This window comes from Ptychodera flava, chromosome 14 (assembly GCF_041260155.1).
Source record: "Ptychodera flava strain L36383 chromosome 14, AS_Pfla_20210202, whole genome shotgun sequence".
In the NCBI taxonomy this organism is placed as follows: domain Eukaryota; kingdom Metazoa; phylum Hemichordata; class Enteropneusta; family Ptychoderidae; genus Ptychodera; species Ptychodera flava.
The window spans coordinates 8,424,071-8,440,553 of NC_091941.1; the positions used below are offsets into that span (position 1 = coordinate 8,424,071).

The following is a 16,483-nucleotide window of genomic DNA, read 5'->3' on the forward strand; positions in this document are numbered from 1 at the left end:
ACAAAGAGAGTTAGATATTGATTGATGCTAATTTCATAAATTTTTGAGTCTGTCAGGGATCATGTTACAAGATTCAAAAGACAAACTTCAAAACTGTACCTACATGTCGCTACAAATTTTTCAAACCATGACAGATGGCATTTTCTTCGATTGACCAAGAATATTTCCATAGAAAACTCAGAAGATCCTCAGATTGATAAATATTTGGATAAATGTTACGGGTATTGCTACCACCGATTCCTATACCTAGAAAGTGGGCATTAGGACATTATGGAAACAAGCCAAACACAGCTGACAAAGCAATTACAGAGTAACGTGATCTTGTGCTTTACTGTAAAATAAGGTTGGGTGCTGATGGCTGCCTGCTGGGGAAAGTCTTCCACACCCTCTTGAGATTAATTTAGGCAGTGCATGGTGCCTATCAGATTATGGAGACTTCATGCCATAAAATCTGTCACCGGTCAGGACAGTTTGTGTCTAGAGGCCGTGTGTAATTCCGGTGGAAGTACTTTGTTAAGATGATTTGCACTGTCAGCGGGACATGATGCAGCGTTGTGCGTGGTCACTATTTCTCATCAGGCCCATCTTGCCTATCTCCATGCTGGTGTCGTGCACCGCTAGTTTCTCAGTGAAATCTTGCAGAAGTAAATCTCAACAGAAGAGCCATGTAAGACCCTGGAGAAACTGTTTTGGCTGGTGGCAGCATTCGTCAAAAGGAGCCTGTGTCAGAACAAAGACATGAAGATACCACAGACTCTATTCACCATGGTTGCCTGTGGTGTACTGGAATGTATTTGTAGAAACATTGTTTGCAGGGCTGAGTTTCACAAAGGCAAATTTACTTCTTGGTCCATTCATTCTGATATTCCTCAGGGGTGAAATCCATCCAGTATAGGAGGAAAAATTTTTTATCGGGTTCACATTAATTGATTTACATATCCTGACAAATACAACAGCCATCAGGAAATTTACTTCCTAATAATCACTTGCATGTGTTCGTGTTCCTGCTGATTGCTTTACCACAACCAAGCTGTTGCAAATTCTAACCCCATAGTTCACCCGTCCTTTATCTAGGTACAACAAGGGTCAGTAATTCTTTAACAAGTTCCACTTGCTGTGATGACAAATTCTCTTCCCCATGAAACAAACCCTTGTTCTTCAGATCCTGTCACCCCTGCCTCTTTTAGGGCCTGGTAAACGATTAATCACGCTAAAACAAAACAACAAATAAATTTTTTACATTGTTTAAAACTAAATATATCCCTTTGCTCCAGGTGTGGCTGTGAACTGGATTATAGCTAGCTATAATGTGCCAATCATGTCGCCCACTGAACACTAGTTGTATTGATCGAAAGCTGTAAAGCCCTCAACATACACATTGCACTGAATTCTGAATGTTGCCATGGCAACAAATCCCAGTTTAGCAGCTAGGGAAGACCACAAGACGTTGAATAAACAGCTTTACTGGTTGTGAGAATTGTGTTCGTAAATACAAACTTGAGATAGATGTGCATGTCACAAGTACCCTTCTCTTGTAATGTAATATGCCATCTTTTGAAAATGAAATTATGACAGAACGTGTGTTATCTGTATATTTCAACATGTCCGTATACTTCAGGTATTCACATTTTGCCTTGTGTGAGTGATATAACAACTTTGGTGAAAACCACCGATAACTCCATCGCAAGTTATATCAAACAGAAGATATCTGTCATTCTCAACTGGCTTATTTTGTCAATGTAATTTCATCTGCAGGTTTAATATCTATACCCATGTTTAGCCAATGTGCCTGATATCCCAACTATAAAGGGCTTCCTGTCAGCAGATTTTATATTTTAAAATAAGCCACTTAGAATCATTATGGATCACTGTATCACTTTCACCCTCCAAGTTGAGTTGGTACAGATGCCAAATACTTGTGATATTCTCACAGATCAGTTGCTTTGCTAACATTCCTGACCCATTTTGTGTCATGATGAAATGTTGGAAGTTATGAAGTAATGATGTAAGGTCAACATGAAAATAACTCTGCATGTCCATGATAAAATTCTGCTGGAGGCTTTATGTCTTTGAGGCATGCATGAACAAATAAACTATAATTTATAATTAGAGAAAAGAATAAATTCAAAATCATTGGGTTGAAATGTTGAAACTTCAATTTGAAGTACTGTTTCAGAGTAATGCAAGCCAAAGTTGTGATTCCTCTGTGCCCAAAATTTTTGTATGTAAGTAGTTTTGACCCTATAGTATGTAAAAATTTTCTGAATGGTTTTCATGTATGGAAGTCATATGATTCTTCTCTTTCCCTGCAAGGGTCCATATCATATAGGACTTTTAATGACTTCCATCAGTGTTCAGAGATACCGGTATGAAAACAATTAAAGCCTTCAACATTGAGTGTTTACTCAAAATGAATGTAGCTACAGCAGTCACTGTTATCACATGTACAAGTGTTCTTCATTGACCCTGAAAGATGTTTGTAAATAGCAGGAATCATCAGATTGTAAACAACTTTATTCATTGAATCTGTTGTTCTCTGTAAGTTCTCATTGGTACGTGTTCATGACTTGAAGTTATTAGTGGAGCCCCATGTTCTATGATATTACCAGCCCCATGTTCTATGATATTACCAGCTCAAAAATTATCTTTTTAAGAATTTTTCTGGTTGTGATTTGTGATTTGCAGAGTTGTGTGCAGAGCACAGATTTTGAGTGAGAGTGGGGTAGGGGATTGTACTTCCAATAAGTAGGTCCATCATCATTATAATGATCAGCTTCATCATCATTATCATCATCATCATCATCATCGTCATCATCATCATCTTTCACACATATATCATTTTTTTTTCTCAACAGGGTGACTTGTCTCAAACCTTGACAACCTTGTCTGAGAAAGCAAGAAGAGCCAAAGACTTCATAGCGGAATTACGAACAGTCATCGATGACGTACAGGTTGGTTTGTGATAATATATCCTCACAAGGGTAAAGCAGCATGACATAGACGTAGAGGCTGCTTCATATTTCTTATTTTAGCAATTTCAGTGTATATTGATCTGGTTTCTACATCAACACAGGGTGACTCACCCAGAAATAGAATACCTGGTGAGAGAGAAAATAAAAAGGACATCCAATAAATTATTAAGCGGACTGCCTACTGATTGTTTCTGACGAAAGCCTATGTGTGCAGAATATGATTCTGTGCCTTGGTTTAGTATATTGAATTATTGGTCGGTTATTTGCATTAGATTGATTGTGGTTGTAAGAAATATCAGGGAGAAAAATGAAAAATGACCTCAATCGAAATTTATGGTAATGAATTAAAATACAGAGCGAAGGCACCTGAAGGACGTTGTGAGACTGTTATCCCACTCAAAGCACGGTCATAAATTGCAAGCTGACAAGCATTTTTCCATCCGTTTTTATTTGCGACTCTGCAGACTCACACAGTAGAATTTGAAGCCAGTTTAGTAGCCCAGTGCGACCAGCTAATAGATGCCATAAAGCTAAGGAAAGAGCAACTGCTAAGTGATGTATCACATGAACGGGACTTTAAGATAAAGATGGTGAAAGACCACATCAGTCAGTGCACCAACAAGGTGAGGCAGACTACAGGTCTGCTGGAGTTCAGCATCGAGGTGATGAAGGAGACAGACCCTGCCTCGTTTCTACTGGTAAGGTCATCTACACTGTCTCAGAATATATGATATAGGTAGATGTTGATCTTAGCACCTCCTATAGAGCGTGTGCAGTCCACATGATATCATGCTCTGCCAAAGCAAACAACTGTAAAAAAATATCGTCTCCCCAGCAAGTCACATACAAATATATTTACTTTAATTGGCCTATCAGAATTTGTCATCTTCTACTTTATGATTTGACTGCTGTACTGTGAAAGTTTTATGATGCTTGTGATGAGGAAGTCATTACTTTGAATAATTGAATATTTTTATGCAAAAATTATGAGTAAATTGGATTGTGACTGGGTGAATATTTAACATTGGCTGTCCTGCTCTGTTGTTAATTATCAAACAGGCTGTCGGCTCAAATGTCGGCACACTTCCCTCAAATTTAGATTTAATCAAACACATTGAGTGGAACGTATTTATGCCAGAGGCATCAGACGATATTGGCCGTGCTGTTTGCCGTTTCTAACATCTTTGATGGCCAACATGAGTGATGTGGTGCATTTTATAAGCAGAGGGATGGCGCCGGAGATGCAAATCCAGTTTTCCCCAAATCACCAAGGATATTTTGGATTATTTAAATATTTTCAGCAGACCTCATGGGGATTTTCAGATACCAGGCAAGGGAAAGCTGGGAGTTTCATCCAGTATGCGTCACACATGTTGAGTTATGTTTACCATTCAGTATCAAGTAGCTGTATTTTATATATTTTCTGAATTTGCAAGACGGAATCGTTTTGTAGATTGATTTTCAGAGTAGGTTCAATATGAATCAAGTTTTAAATACTGATGATATGTAATAATCAGGACTGTTGTAACGTGAAGAGTTTACTTTTATGAATGACATATATGTAAGCAGATAAAATTTCTGAAACACTCCTAAAACAGGCAGTTAACATTTGAATATGACCCATTATGCTGTATGGAACACAGACTTTATGTTTGGCAATACTTTGTGGCATGTAAAGTAAGAATTGACCCATGTCAGCAAGTTGCACAAAAATTATGATGGTCTCAGGTGAAAGGAATGCAGGGATATTTTCCCAGTAAGTTCCCTGGGAATCATGGCATTGACGGAGGTTATCGTACTCCATTTTTTGACCCTTGCCTTGTGAATGTCATTCCTTGTCAGTTTTTGTGAAATGCACCTGACTGAGCACGTAATCTATGTGCATGTTATATGAAACCATGATCATTTCAGTGATTGATGATTCAATTTTGTTCTTTGTATTAAAATACCCCTCCCCTGAACCTGTCACAGGTTTTTGACTTCAAGGGAAAATGCTTTGCCATAAAGGGGAATCAGGAACAGCTGATAATGCTCCTGTCAAACAGGTTATATAGCTGTGCTGTCAAAAATATGAAACGTCAAATTTGATGTCATCCTATGTCATTTATCATTGTGTGTATAATCTTTGACCCTCTTTTGCTCTCCTGTCTCCTGCTGCTCCAAAGTTACATTATAGAATGTCATAATTCTTGCGACGGACTATAATGACTCAGAAATTGAATGTTTTGATACATGCCGTGTTGCCCAATGTTGGACAGTTTACCTGTTTAAGAAATGATTTTGTACGGTGAGAAAAGGTCCATTTCTGATAAAATTTTGAAAAAAAATAGTAGCACATTATAGTACTGCATGTTAAAATATTTTGATGCATGTGCCAGTGCCAATTATTGAAAAATAATTTAGTAATATGTAATCATGGATTAATTTTTGAAAGTCAGTAATGTCCTAAAATGACATGCTGTTTGCTACTCACTGGCAAGATTAGATGTATAACTGAAGGTATTGGCATTATGTTACATTATATCTCTCCATAGGGCATCTGCGAAGTACCATTGGAATCAAGCTATTCACATAAACATACTCTGTACATGCATAGCTCAGATATCAATAGGCCTTGGTAGCTTATATTTATCTACCACAATTTACACATTCTCATGATACCTATCGATTTCAACATAGGATATTAATGTATTAAATCTTGTGTGTGTTGCCTATTAATGTCTCAGGTAGCCTATATTCTTTCCTTCATGCTAATTTTGTTTCATGTAAATAAAAACATTGTTTTAGACAACACCAGCCCATGGTAGACGGCGTACTGATAAAGCTACCTGCTTTATTTTTGTCCAGTTAGAAATCAAATAATAACCTCTTTCAATCCGAAGCTTTTATTCAACCTTTTCAACTTACATTCTCAATTGATAGCGTGCATACCTTTGTACTGTATACCCACAGTATGAGATGAATGGACCGAGGAAATCCTATTTTGATTCTAAATATACTTAGGATTCCTGTTTCAGTGGTGAGTTGGTCCCTTTGAGAGTTCGACAGCAGGAACTGAAACTGGTTGTGGAACCCTATTCTCAGCAGATGACCTTGAACTGACCATGACCCAAATATTTCAACAAATACTATGATAAAATTTTGAAATAAAAAGATAGCTGTAGATTCGTTAACTGGTGTGAAACATCTGATGAGTTGACAACGGTTTCACTGCACCCGTTGCCTCACTCCCAGACGTTTCCGTGAGAATAACTGAGAGAATTCTATTGTGATAAAAATAATCCAGCTTTAGTGAAAAAGTGAATGAATGTGTCCAGCCCACTGATTGTCAGTTCTCTTTCCTTTCTTTCTCAAAACCAAAGGTTGCTAATGCGTTATTGAAGAGAGTTCACTCAACAGAGAAGTCATGGAAGAAAGAGATGTTGCTGGAACACCGTGTTGTGCCTGAATTTGATCTGACCTTAGATAACACTACAGTACTACAAGCTATTGAGCAGCTTAACTTCATTCAAATGAAAGGTACAAGAGCTATTACAATGGTAGTATAATCCAGTCCCTGAGTACTTGCTCCGGTATCAGATGTCAGGGGAGACATTTCAGGCAGACAGAGACATCATTTACAGGTTTACATAGCAGAAATGTCCACCTGATTGTTGAATACACAGAGGAAATTTCTGATCAGTGCCTCTGCTGCGGTGATACAAGTAGTTGACTGGAGATTTTAACACAACAATGAGTAATGACCAGTACTGACATTGAAGTCAAGCCTTCCGCTTTCCCTGACTTGACTTCCTGCAAGAAATGTATTTTATTTGTTAAACTAGATGTCAGCTTTTAAGATGGCTATACATCAAATGCCAGGACAGTTTCTGAATCCCTGTTTATATGAATTGATCCAGACATGAGCTACACAAAACTGCACTCCAAAAAACCTTAAAAAATTATGTAAATTGAAAATAGACATAGGATAAGTAAGTTGATTGTGAAAAACATGGTTATACAAATGTGACCATATATTCAGCCAACTGGTGTTGATTGCCGCTATCAATGGCTATATATTTGACATTTTCAGATCATAAAACCATAAAAAAATTCCAAGTGAAGTGATATTACATTGAATTTATTCCAAGATGTTTTTTCTGTACCACTGTTAAGAGTGGAAGGACTTGCGAATATGGATTTTTATAAATTTTGATATATTTTGATATGACTTCATAGAAATTTTAAACTGTCAAGAAATACTGAAATTTGCAATTGTTATTAATGAAGTGCTGTTAGTCAATAGCTAGATTAAACTGGTATTTGCAGCACAACTTAAACATTCAAGCAAACCAACCAGATAATTGCAGCATAATAAAGATATTAAAACCAGCCATGCTTGTACTTCGGTCATCTAACTGTCACACTGCATAGAAATCATGGCATTCAAATGGTACCACTGAACTAGAACAGAACAAAGAAAGCATTTCAGTGATTAAACAAAATAAGAGCCTTTATGTCTAGCTAGACAGTATAGTTCATGTGTCTGATGTCAGAGCCAAGGCAGTATAGTTCATGTGTCTGATGTCAGAGCCAAGGCAGTACAGTTCATGTGTCTGATGCTGTCATACTCTGAACTCTCCTGAGACGGCAAATATTATTATATATTCATATGATTTTGCCAAAATCAAATTATATTGGTATATTAGAATACAGACCTGTAGAAGAATTTATTACTGTGGAGAAAATGAGCATTAGTGTTCCTGATTGTCATTCTACTAAATTAATGGGAGTTTTGGACATTGAATATTAAATACTTCTGTGTCGTTTTGCGACTTCAGATTTAAAATAACCAATGAGTGAAAGGACCACTGTCAACTAAACATGTAATACATGCCTGAATCTGAATTTGGTGAAAGTCTTTTTTTGGTTCTAAATTTATAATTTTTGAATACAAAATATTTTGAGACACGCAATTCTCAAATGAATTTAGTGAAATTCAATGAAAGAAAATCTACATTTATTTGATTTCAGTCTTACTATGCAATAAACCAAATAAATTTACCAGGATGCAATGCCACTTCAGTTTGAGGCGGCTTTTCAACTGAATTCTCTTATACTCGATCTGAACTGTCAGTTTTGACTATCAAATGGTTGCGTACGTCATTGTTTTGGAAAAGGAAGGTTAAATTCTTTCCTTATTTTTATTGTATGTTTTCCAGCACCAGGGCCACCGGTCATCCTGACAGAACAGTGTAGCGCTGAAAATAACAGTGTAACAATAGCATGGCAACCAGATCCCATCAGTTGGGTGGAAGGTTTTGTATTAGAATTGGATGATGGCTGTCAGGGAGAGTTTAAAGTAAGTGTTCTCATTTCTCACTGCTGAGTGGAATTCCCAGTGAAAGTGAAGACTAGTGAAAGGAAAACCCTGTAGCTGAAAAGTTTAGGCTGAATTGAGATAATCTCAAATAAATATTTTAAGCTCACTCAAACAAGTATTTCCTGCTCAAGGGGCTGGTTGTCGACAAAGACTATTATGTATGCCACATTTGCCCAAGAGAAATTCCACTCTTTTCATGTACTCTCCTATTTTGATGGAAGATTCTTCATGAACAGCATACTTGAAATGATATTGTGCCCTTCGTTATGGGCACAAAGAAGCTTTTAACTAAATTTATAGAGAATGAAATTTTTTTATTGGATTTTTGTGTGATGTACTTACTTTCTTTGTGTTTGAAGTAGGTATAATAGCTGAATGTGTATGTCAATAGTGACATATGTCATATGCAACCAGGATTGCTATGTTAATTGAGTCTGGAGTCACTATTATTTAACTCAAAGTCTCCCATTACCTTGACATTTCATCAACCTAGTGATATCATAATATGCCATACAGAGGCCTCACTGTCGGCCTCAGTTGCCTTACAACTATAATATTAAAATATTACCCAAGTTTATGACTTACATGGCCATCTACATGTAGTTTATTTTTCACAGGCATTTCCAGACGGTTTGTTTGCCACATGAAAAAGAAAACATGTCTGAAATATTTCTACTTTATGTCTTACAGGAGGTGTACTGTGGACGGGAGACAGTTTGTACAGTGGATGGTTTGCATTTTGACAGTACGTACAACTGTAGAATCAAAGCATATAACCATGCTGGAGAGGGCGCCTACAGTGAAACTGTGTGTCTGCAAACAGCTGAAGGTAGGTTAAATTCACATGTTTTTGTATAAAGGACATCTTGATTATTTTAGCCATTAGTTAGCACTGATATCTAACCACGGCACATTGAAGAAAAACAATTTACACACTGTTAGATGGGTAAAGATATCAACCATTGTTTTATTTATGTTCAGGAAAACAGATAAATGCTTTCCAGAACCCTTGTAGCATTCCTATTATGCTCTGTTGTGATCACATTAGCACATCAAGTGAACCTTAGGTAACATGACTTCGGAACCTGGTTACTGGCTTTAATCACCCAACAACCTTTAAATTTTCCACGCAGTTGTGAAATATCTCTTATGAACCAGGGACAAGTTTGCTTACATTCTACTGATAAATCAAGAATTCGTTATGTAATTTTAAGGCATTGCTATAAGTATGAGTATTAATTGCGTGCTTTTGGTATTTATTGACCTACAAGATTTGCACAATGAATGTACTGTTGGCTTGATCAGTGAAATCAATGAGATTTGATCAGAAATAGGTACCAGTCAGTGAATTTTGAATATTGCTTCCATGGTGCGATGTGAAGTCAGTTAGATGGTATAGACTCAATAAGTGAGATACTCCAGCAGAGAATGTATTATCATGCATACCCTAGAGGCGAAGTACAATTATGGTAACAGCGTTTTGTCTCTGTGAATGAAACATCGGAGAGCGGTTCACATAACTGCTGACAAATTCTAAAAGGGATCTGTCCACATTCAGCTCAGGTTTCCAGTAACTAATATTTCTAAACGGTATTGACTTCTGCATTATGACAAGCTATGCCTCACAACACAGAACTAATCCAATAATACTCACAGGGTATATCGACTAGAAGTGTACAAATTATAAAAATACCTCATTCAGCGTCTCCAATATTAACCAAGGCCACTTAGCTGACTCATCAGTCAACATAAAAGAATTTATCAGACCATTAAATGGTCCCTAGTTACGGTAATCTTGGAAGTAATAAATTATGGAACAATTAAGATTGTAATCATTGGCAGAGGGTGATCAATAATGAGCATTAGCAATTAGAAAAGAATAGATTACAGAAAGAAAGGCTCCCAGCAGTTCCTGTATTGAGTAAGGCCAGTGTAGTGCAAAGACTTATAAAATAATTAACACTCAAACACACAGAAGATCTCAAATATTTGAGTGAACAAGATTGAGACATTCCATTTATAATTAGTAAATAGATTCCTATTCTTCAGTCCACTAATTTTTCTGACAGATATTGTTTTTTTGGAAACCATAATTTAATGAGAATTGCTTTATGCTTTCCCTGTCTGTCTGTGTCTCTGATGTTAGGAAAGTGCACAAGTGAAATAATTCTCAGTGGAAATATATAATTTACTTTTAGAAAACAGCAAAGTGAAAATATTTGGATGAAAAAGCTTTAGATGGGGTTTGATTACATTATTTAAAAAGAAATTGACCCTAGGATGCAAATGGTTTAATGTACTGGTATAATGTAAATAACTTTACATGATATTGTATAGCATTGTAACAGAAAATATATGCAGTCTTAGTTGAACATTTCAGAATTCCAATGAAAAAGAGCTGATTTACTCATTTGAGGGCAGCATTTTAACAATTTTAGGGGCTATGGGCGCAGTTTAGATATTGATATAAGGTGACCGACGTAATTTCAATGGTTTTGTTTACAGCAGCTGATACCTCATTTTTCTCAAGTCAGTTGTCACAATATCAAAATTCACAGTGTCACTCATCGCCAAGTCAGGTATTTTTATATGCATTGATTGGCTGACGTTTCTGCCACACTAAGCCCAGCTGTCATAAAATCATTGGATGTGAAAACCTAGCCATTTCAAATTCACAGCATTGAAAGACTTGTTTGTAGATGGTCCGTGATCTGTTGCAGCATATCATTTGTATGTGAATTATAACCATGATAGGTGCTCTCATATACTACTGCTATTGTGGTTTACGCATGTCTGACAAAAATGTAGATCATTAATTTTTGTGTTCAAAGCACATTTCTCGGAACATAAGTTATAATCTCCAGTTGTACTTTCACCCTGTGCAGAAAAATTGGACATAAAGTTCATCAGCTTGCAAAGCAAAAAAAAACTCAGACCCTTTGAAAGTAAACAATGAGATTGCTTGTATAGAAATTGTAAACATGATTAAGACTGTTTAAGTTTATAAATAGATTTGATGTGATGTTTGTATGAAAGTTTCAATGACTATGTTTACTGTGCAACATGACTTCAATGACATCAGTTCAATGATGCGGAGTTTCTATTTTTAGGGAGATCTCCATCAAGACAAAGGAACGGCAGTTGTTCTATGTTGTGATCACTTGAATTCTTATACGGTATCATATGATTTGTGGTAGTTATGCCACTGTGAAAATGAGGATACACATTATTTGATTCTTTTACAAATCAAGAGATGTTGAATGTTGTGTATTTCTTATTTGTATCTTTCCAGTGGCCTGGTTCTCATTGGATCCATCTACAGCTCATCCTGACATCATACTGTCCAATGACAACATGACCATCACCTGCAACAGTTATGATGACAGGGTCGTCATTGGAAATGTCGGTTTCTCCAAGGGTGTGCACTACTGGGAAGTTGTAATCGACCGCTACGACAACCATCCGGATCCAGCGTTCGGTATCGCACGCTACGATGTCAGCAAAGATTGCATGCTTGGAAAAGATGACAAGGCATGGTCAATTTACATTGATAACACTCGGAGTTGGTTCATCCACAATAATGAGCACTCAGACCGCACTGAAGGTGGTATCGGTGTCAAGTCGGTGGTTGGCGTGCTGCTGGACTTAGAGAAACACACATTGTGCTTTTATCTGAACAGCAGGCCTCATGGACCGATAACTTTCCAAAATTTACAGGGAGTATTTTTCCCAGCCATTAGCCTGAATAGAAATGTACAAGTCACTGTGCATTCTGGCTTGGAAATCCCAGTGGACTCGGACACTGAGGATGATGAAGAAGAAGAAGAAGAAGAATTAAATTAATGCAGTTTGTCACAAATGTTGTATTAATTGCCGCACGTAGTGTATTACTCAGCCATGTTATTGTGTCTGTGTCAGTGTTAATGCCTTAAAAATTTTCATCACTAGCAACTTTGTCCCTCTCTGGAAAAATGAATTAACTTGCATTGTGCTTTTGAAAAACCTTTAAATGGTATACCTGACTTTATTAATTAAAGGTGCTTATTAAATGAAATCAAGTTGATGGTTCAGTGTCAAACCATCTGAGATGCTTTCATTGATGTGACTCCAAAAATGCCACTTGTAACTGTGCACCAGTTTTAGATGTAGTTAGGCGCATGATGTACGTAAAGAACAAAAGTCTGTTGACAAGAGGGTTACTCTATACATTTTTATTTGTCAATTTATGTTATGCATCTACATGACAACATCCCTGGAGCACCTGTAAAAGCTGTTTTCCTTGATTTGGGTATTCAGAGGTAATACGACAGTAATTATGATGATATTATCTGTCGCTTGGTTTGCTTCTCTGTAATATTTCTCAAGTACCCTACCTCTAAGGTTTACTTTAGTAAAAAATGTTAAATAAGCTTTTCTGTGTTGAAGAAAGTTTTGTTTAGTTTTCTACTAGTTCACAATTCAAAGGTCAAGAGATTTATTTTTTCTCGTATTTATCCATGCATCAATAATACGGTTCTAGACTTCTTTACTGAACAGAATCAAAGGACTTTGACAAATACAGCTCAGTTTAATTTTGATTGAAACCTTCCTAACACAAAGTTTATTTTATTTTTGGTTCCATGGATTTAGAGATACTGATATATTTTTCGACTTTGGTGAATGAAGTTTTTTCAAGTTTGATGAAATAATTTAGGTATCTTTGGAATGCAATATGCTAATTAGCAGAGCTGTTTTTTGATAAAATTGGAAAGGGAAAGTGATGAGTGTGTTTACCTTGGCATGATTTGAAGTGAGAGGGGTGGGTGACTGTTGACATAATTTGATAGTAACAGAAATTAGGGTAGGCAACCAGGGAGTTTGAAAAGGGAATTTAGTTGTCAAAAATGAATAGATTAAGAAACTGGTTGGGAAGATTGGGATGCATGCTTTTTTCATATATAGAGGTTAGTGTTAAAAATATTGATGATAAGCTGCATTTTGAAGAGGAGGTGTTTTGACTTTTGTACTAAATTCAAGTGTATTCTATCCTGTCAGAATGAATAATCAAGTAGGGTGCTGTGGATCACAATGACATTAACAATTGTGCTGCATTGGTAATTCAGTCTTTATGATGTTGATATCATGATGCCACAAAGAATTTCATCATAAACAAGGAATTAGGGAATTAAAAACTAACATTTCGTGTTAGTATCTTCTCAATATGTCAGATTGGTATTTTATGTTATGCAGTAATGTCATCATTGGCACAAGTGGCCACGTTTTCAGCTGAGCATTTGATGTGATGTTTGACTTAAAAATTGACCATAGTACAATACAGCCAAAACATCCAAACATCGTATTTAATGCCTGAATGTTTCACACTTTTCACATTCGTCCAGTTGCTGTAAAATTTGTGTCATATATCTTTAATGTCTTTCATGGAGAAACACAGCTGTTCTCTGTACCATTGTCATGGTCATGTCTGAGTCTGCTCAGTAAGGCTGAATACGAGTGCCATTTATCCATTTGTTACTTTTGATTCCAGTACAGAGGATACTCTGACAGTGTGGCCGCTCTCACTCTTCAGTGATCAGTCAATGCAACAAAAGTTTTCCTTCTCCTACTTTGCCCAGTGAGGGCAGTATGTATGGACATCATACAAGGTGCTGTATCAGGGTAGATGTATTTGCTCATTTGGCGAAATATTTGTATGACTTTTTATGGCAACCATATGTACATGAACAACAAAACTTATTCGTTCATCCAAAACCGTATGCCATTTACTACAGTCTAGACTGAAATTTAGCAGCAGTCTACTTTGGTGCATGCTTTTCACAAAACAAGTATTTCTACAGCGAACTATGCATGACAAGACGAGTTCTTGGTCATAAACTGAAACGAAAACATGCCGTCATGTGCCGTGTTGTGAAGTTTTGAGTCAGCTGTTTTTGCTTTTATTTCACAAATGAGTCAGATGGGAATTGCATATGTGAAATAAAACTCTGATTTTACATCAGCACTTTGAAAAACTGCAAAATTTTCCAAACAGAAAATGGTATCGAATTGAATGGTTTTTACTGAAGCCATTTTCACTTTTGTTGAGCAAACCTTTGAATACATTGCAATGCTATGCAACTGCAGGGCAGATTCACTCAATCCAGAAACATTGAAAAGGATGTTGACCTAGTCACATACTTCCTGTGCAGAAACACTTTTTTGATTTAAATGTATTAGATAGCACATGTGTAAGAATTCCAGTTTAATGCAAGTAAACTATCATCTTGACAATTTTATGGCAGGTTTTAGCAGGAGAGAAATATGTTAAGATATGATTTGTGTATTCCTCTGTTGTTGCATTGCTTTGTATTTAACAAAAATCTGCCATGTAAATAGTGCGCACATATGCACAATGTGCAAAGCTGTAGAAGTGTTGCTAGAGACAATCTGTATGTAGGTGTAGAATAGATGGTCACTGCCAAGTGTTATTTAGAGAGTTCTATACTATTAGCATCTTCAAAGGCCAAGGTCAAAAAGACCCTCCCCAATAAAGAGTAATACTTTAGTACAGAAATAAGGTTTATATAATTTACTAAAGATAGAGTATTTCAGATGAGATAGACAACTTTGTTGTGAATAGGACTGACACTAGCTGGAGCCACCGAAACCTGACAGTGGTGTGATCGTCAGTAAACACCATTCACCATTTATAGAGAGTGATATGGAATATCTCCATTGATCAAAGGCATGCACCATGACATCATGGTGTACAATGTTATATTATTCTGTTAGGTCAGTCACATTGACAAATCCATGCTTCTAAAATATTTACAATATGATATCTCTGTCTCAGAATGTACAATTATCTCAAATCCTTCAAACTCAACAGCTTCCAGAGTACAGTGACAAACAGTGATTTGATTTTTTTGTTAGTCAATGCTGCATTGACGTTAAGGAATTCAAAATGACAGTGAAATACCTTTGATAGTGTGATACATATACTTCCCAGTTATATAAGGAGATTTAGTTATGACAACTTGCTCTTTTTTCTGTGAGAAAGAAAGATACAGAAGAAAGATTTTTGATTGAAACATACCTGTTAATAAAAACTGGTTGAGCTTAGATGGAGGTTAAGGTACTAATGCTAATGGTGTTGGAATTCTTGTCAATTAAACCAAACCATGACAAAAACTAAACACTTGGAATGAACACAAATACTAGTAGATATACCTTGCATGCCAATCAGCAAGATATTTTGTTGCACATTAAATTTAATGTAATTTGAGTTTATTGGTTTAACCATGTAATATGATAAACTGAATGAAATTATCAAAAGAAAACATGTTGCAAGTGTACCAAAACTTGATTTGTGGATAATGCACAAATATCTGACAAAAGGTCAGACCTGCATATTTTTGTTACAAAATGAGCTGAAGTGAAAAAATTTCTTGTCAGGAAGAAATTTTTGCTGTAAAATAACAACTTTATGTATTTTGTTGACTCCAAGAGTATTTTGTGTTTGCTTAGATTTTGAGCTGCAGTTAATGTACCATTGTAAATTGTATTGAATATTTTTTTCTTGAAGTATAAAAAAAGCCAAATAAACAATACAGAGAACTTTTCATACATTAGTGTGCATGTGAATTTGTTTAATGCTTACATGATTTACAGGATTTTCATTGACAGCTTTTGACCACAGCTGCCAATCTCTATGGTTTTGGAAGATAATAGCTGCTTGGTGTCACAGATTCATAACACTCATGACTTGCATTCTTGTCCACCAAAGCTTATTGATACTTACAATAAAATAGATTTCCTGCATCATGTTCAAGTGCATTATAAACATGTTGAGCAACAACAACAAACAACTCAGGAATATTGTGTACAATTGTGTGGATATAAAGATATTGTGGTATTTTGGCAAAGTTTATGCTAGCTCATGTTTTGGTGTAACAGTGTACATTTCAGTCAGCCTGCTTCCCAACCACTTATCTTTCATACTGCTGTATGAAAGATACCCTGGATATACAGTGCTGATCATGTGCAAATTTTTACTGATAATTTTCGAATTTCAAGCCGGTATATTGGACATGGAATGGCAGAGCAAGTGGATAAAATCTTGGAATATAAATGTATCTTGGTGAAATTAAATGGATTTTGCAAATTAATAGGG

General features: G+C 36.2%; 1 protein-coding gene across 1 annotated transcript in view; it reads left to right on the plus strand.

The window, feature by feature from the left end:
* Positions 1 to 15,936, plus strand: part of LOC139149204 (E3 ubiquitin-protein ligase TRIM9-like) — a 28,063-nt gene extending 12,127 nt beyond the window's left edge. The window contains exons 2-7 of the mRNA XM_070720775.1: positions 2,856 to 2,951; positions 3,437 to 3,670; positions 6,335 to 6,491; positions 8,174 to 8,313; positions 9,025 to 9,163; positions 11,627 to 15,936. Of these exons, the coding sequence (XP_070576876.1) occupies positions 2,856 to 2,951; positions 3,437 to 3,670; positions 6,335 to 6,491; positions 8,174 to 8,313; positions 9,025 to 9,163; positions 11,627 to 12,177 (1,317 nt within the window). The 3' untranslated portion in view covers positions 12,178 to 15,936. The remainder of the gene's footprint in view (positions 1 to 2,855; positions 2,952 to 3,436; positions 3,671 to 6,334; positions 6,492 to 8,173; positions 8,314 to 9,024; positions 9,164 to 11,626) is intronic.
* The last annotated feature ends 547 nt before the right edge of the window (positions 15,937 to 16,483 follow it).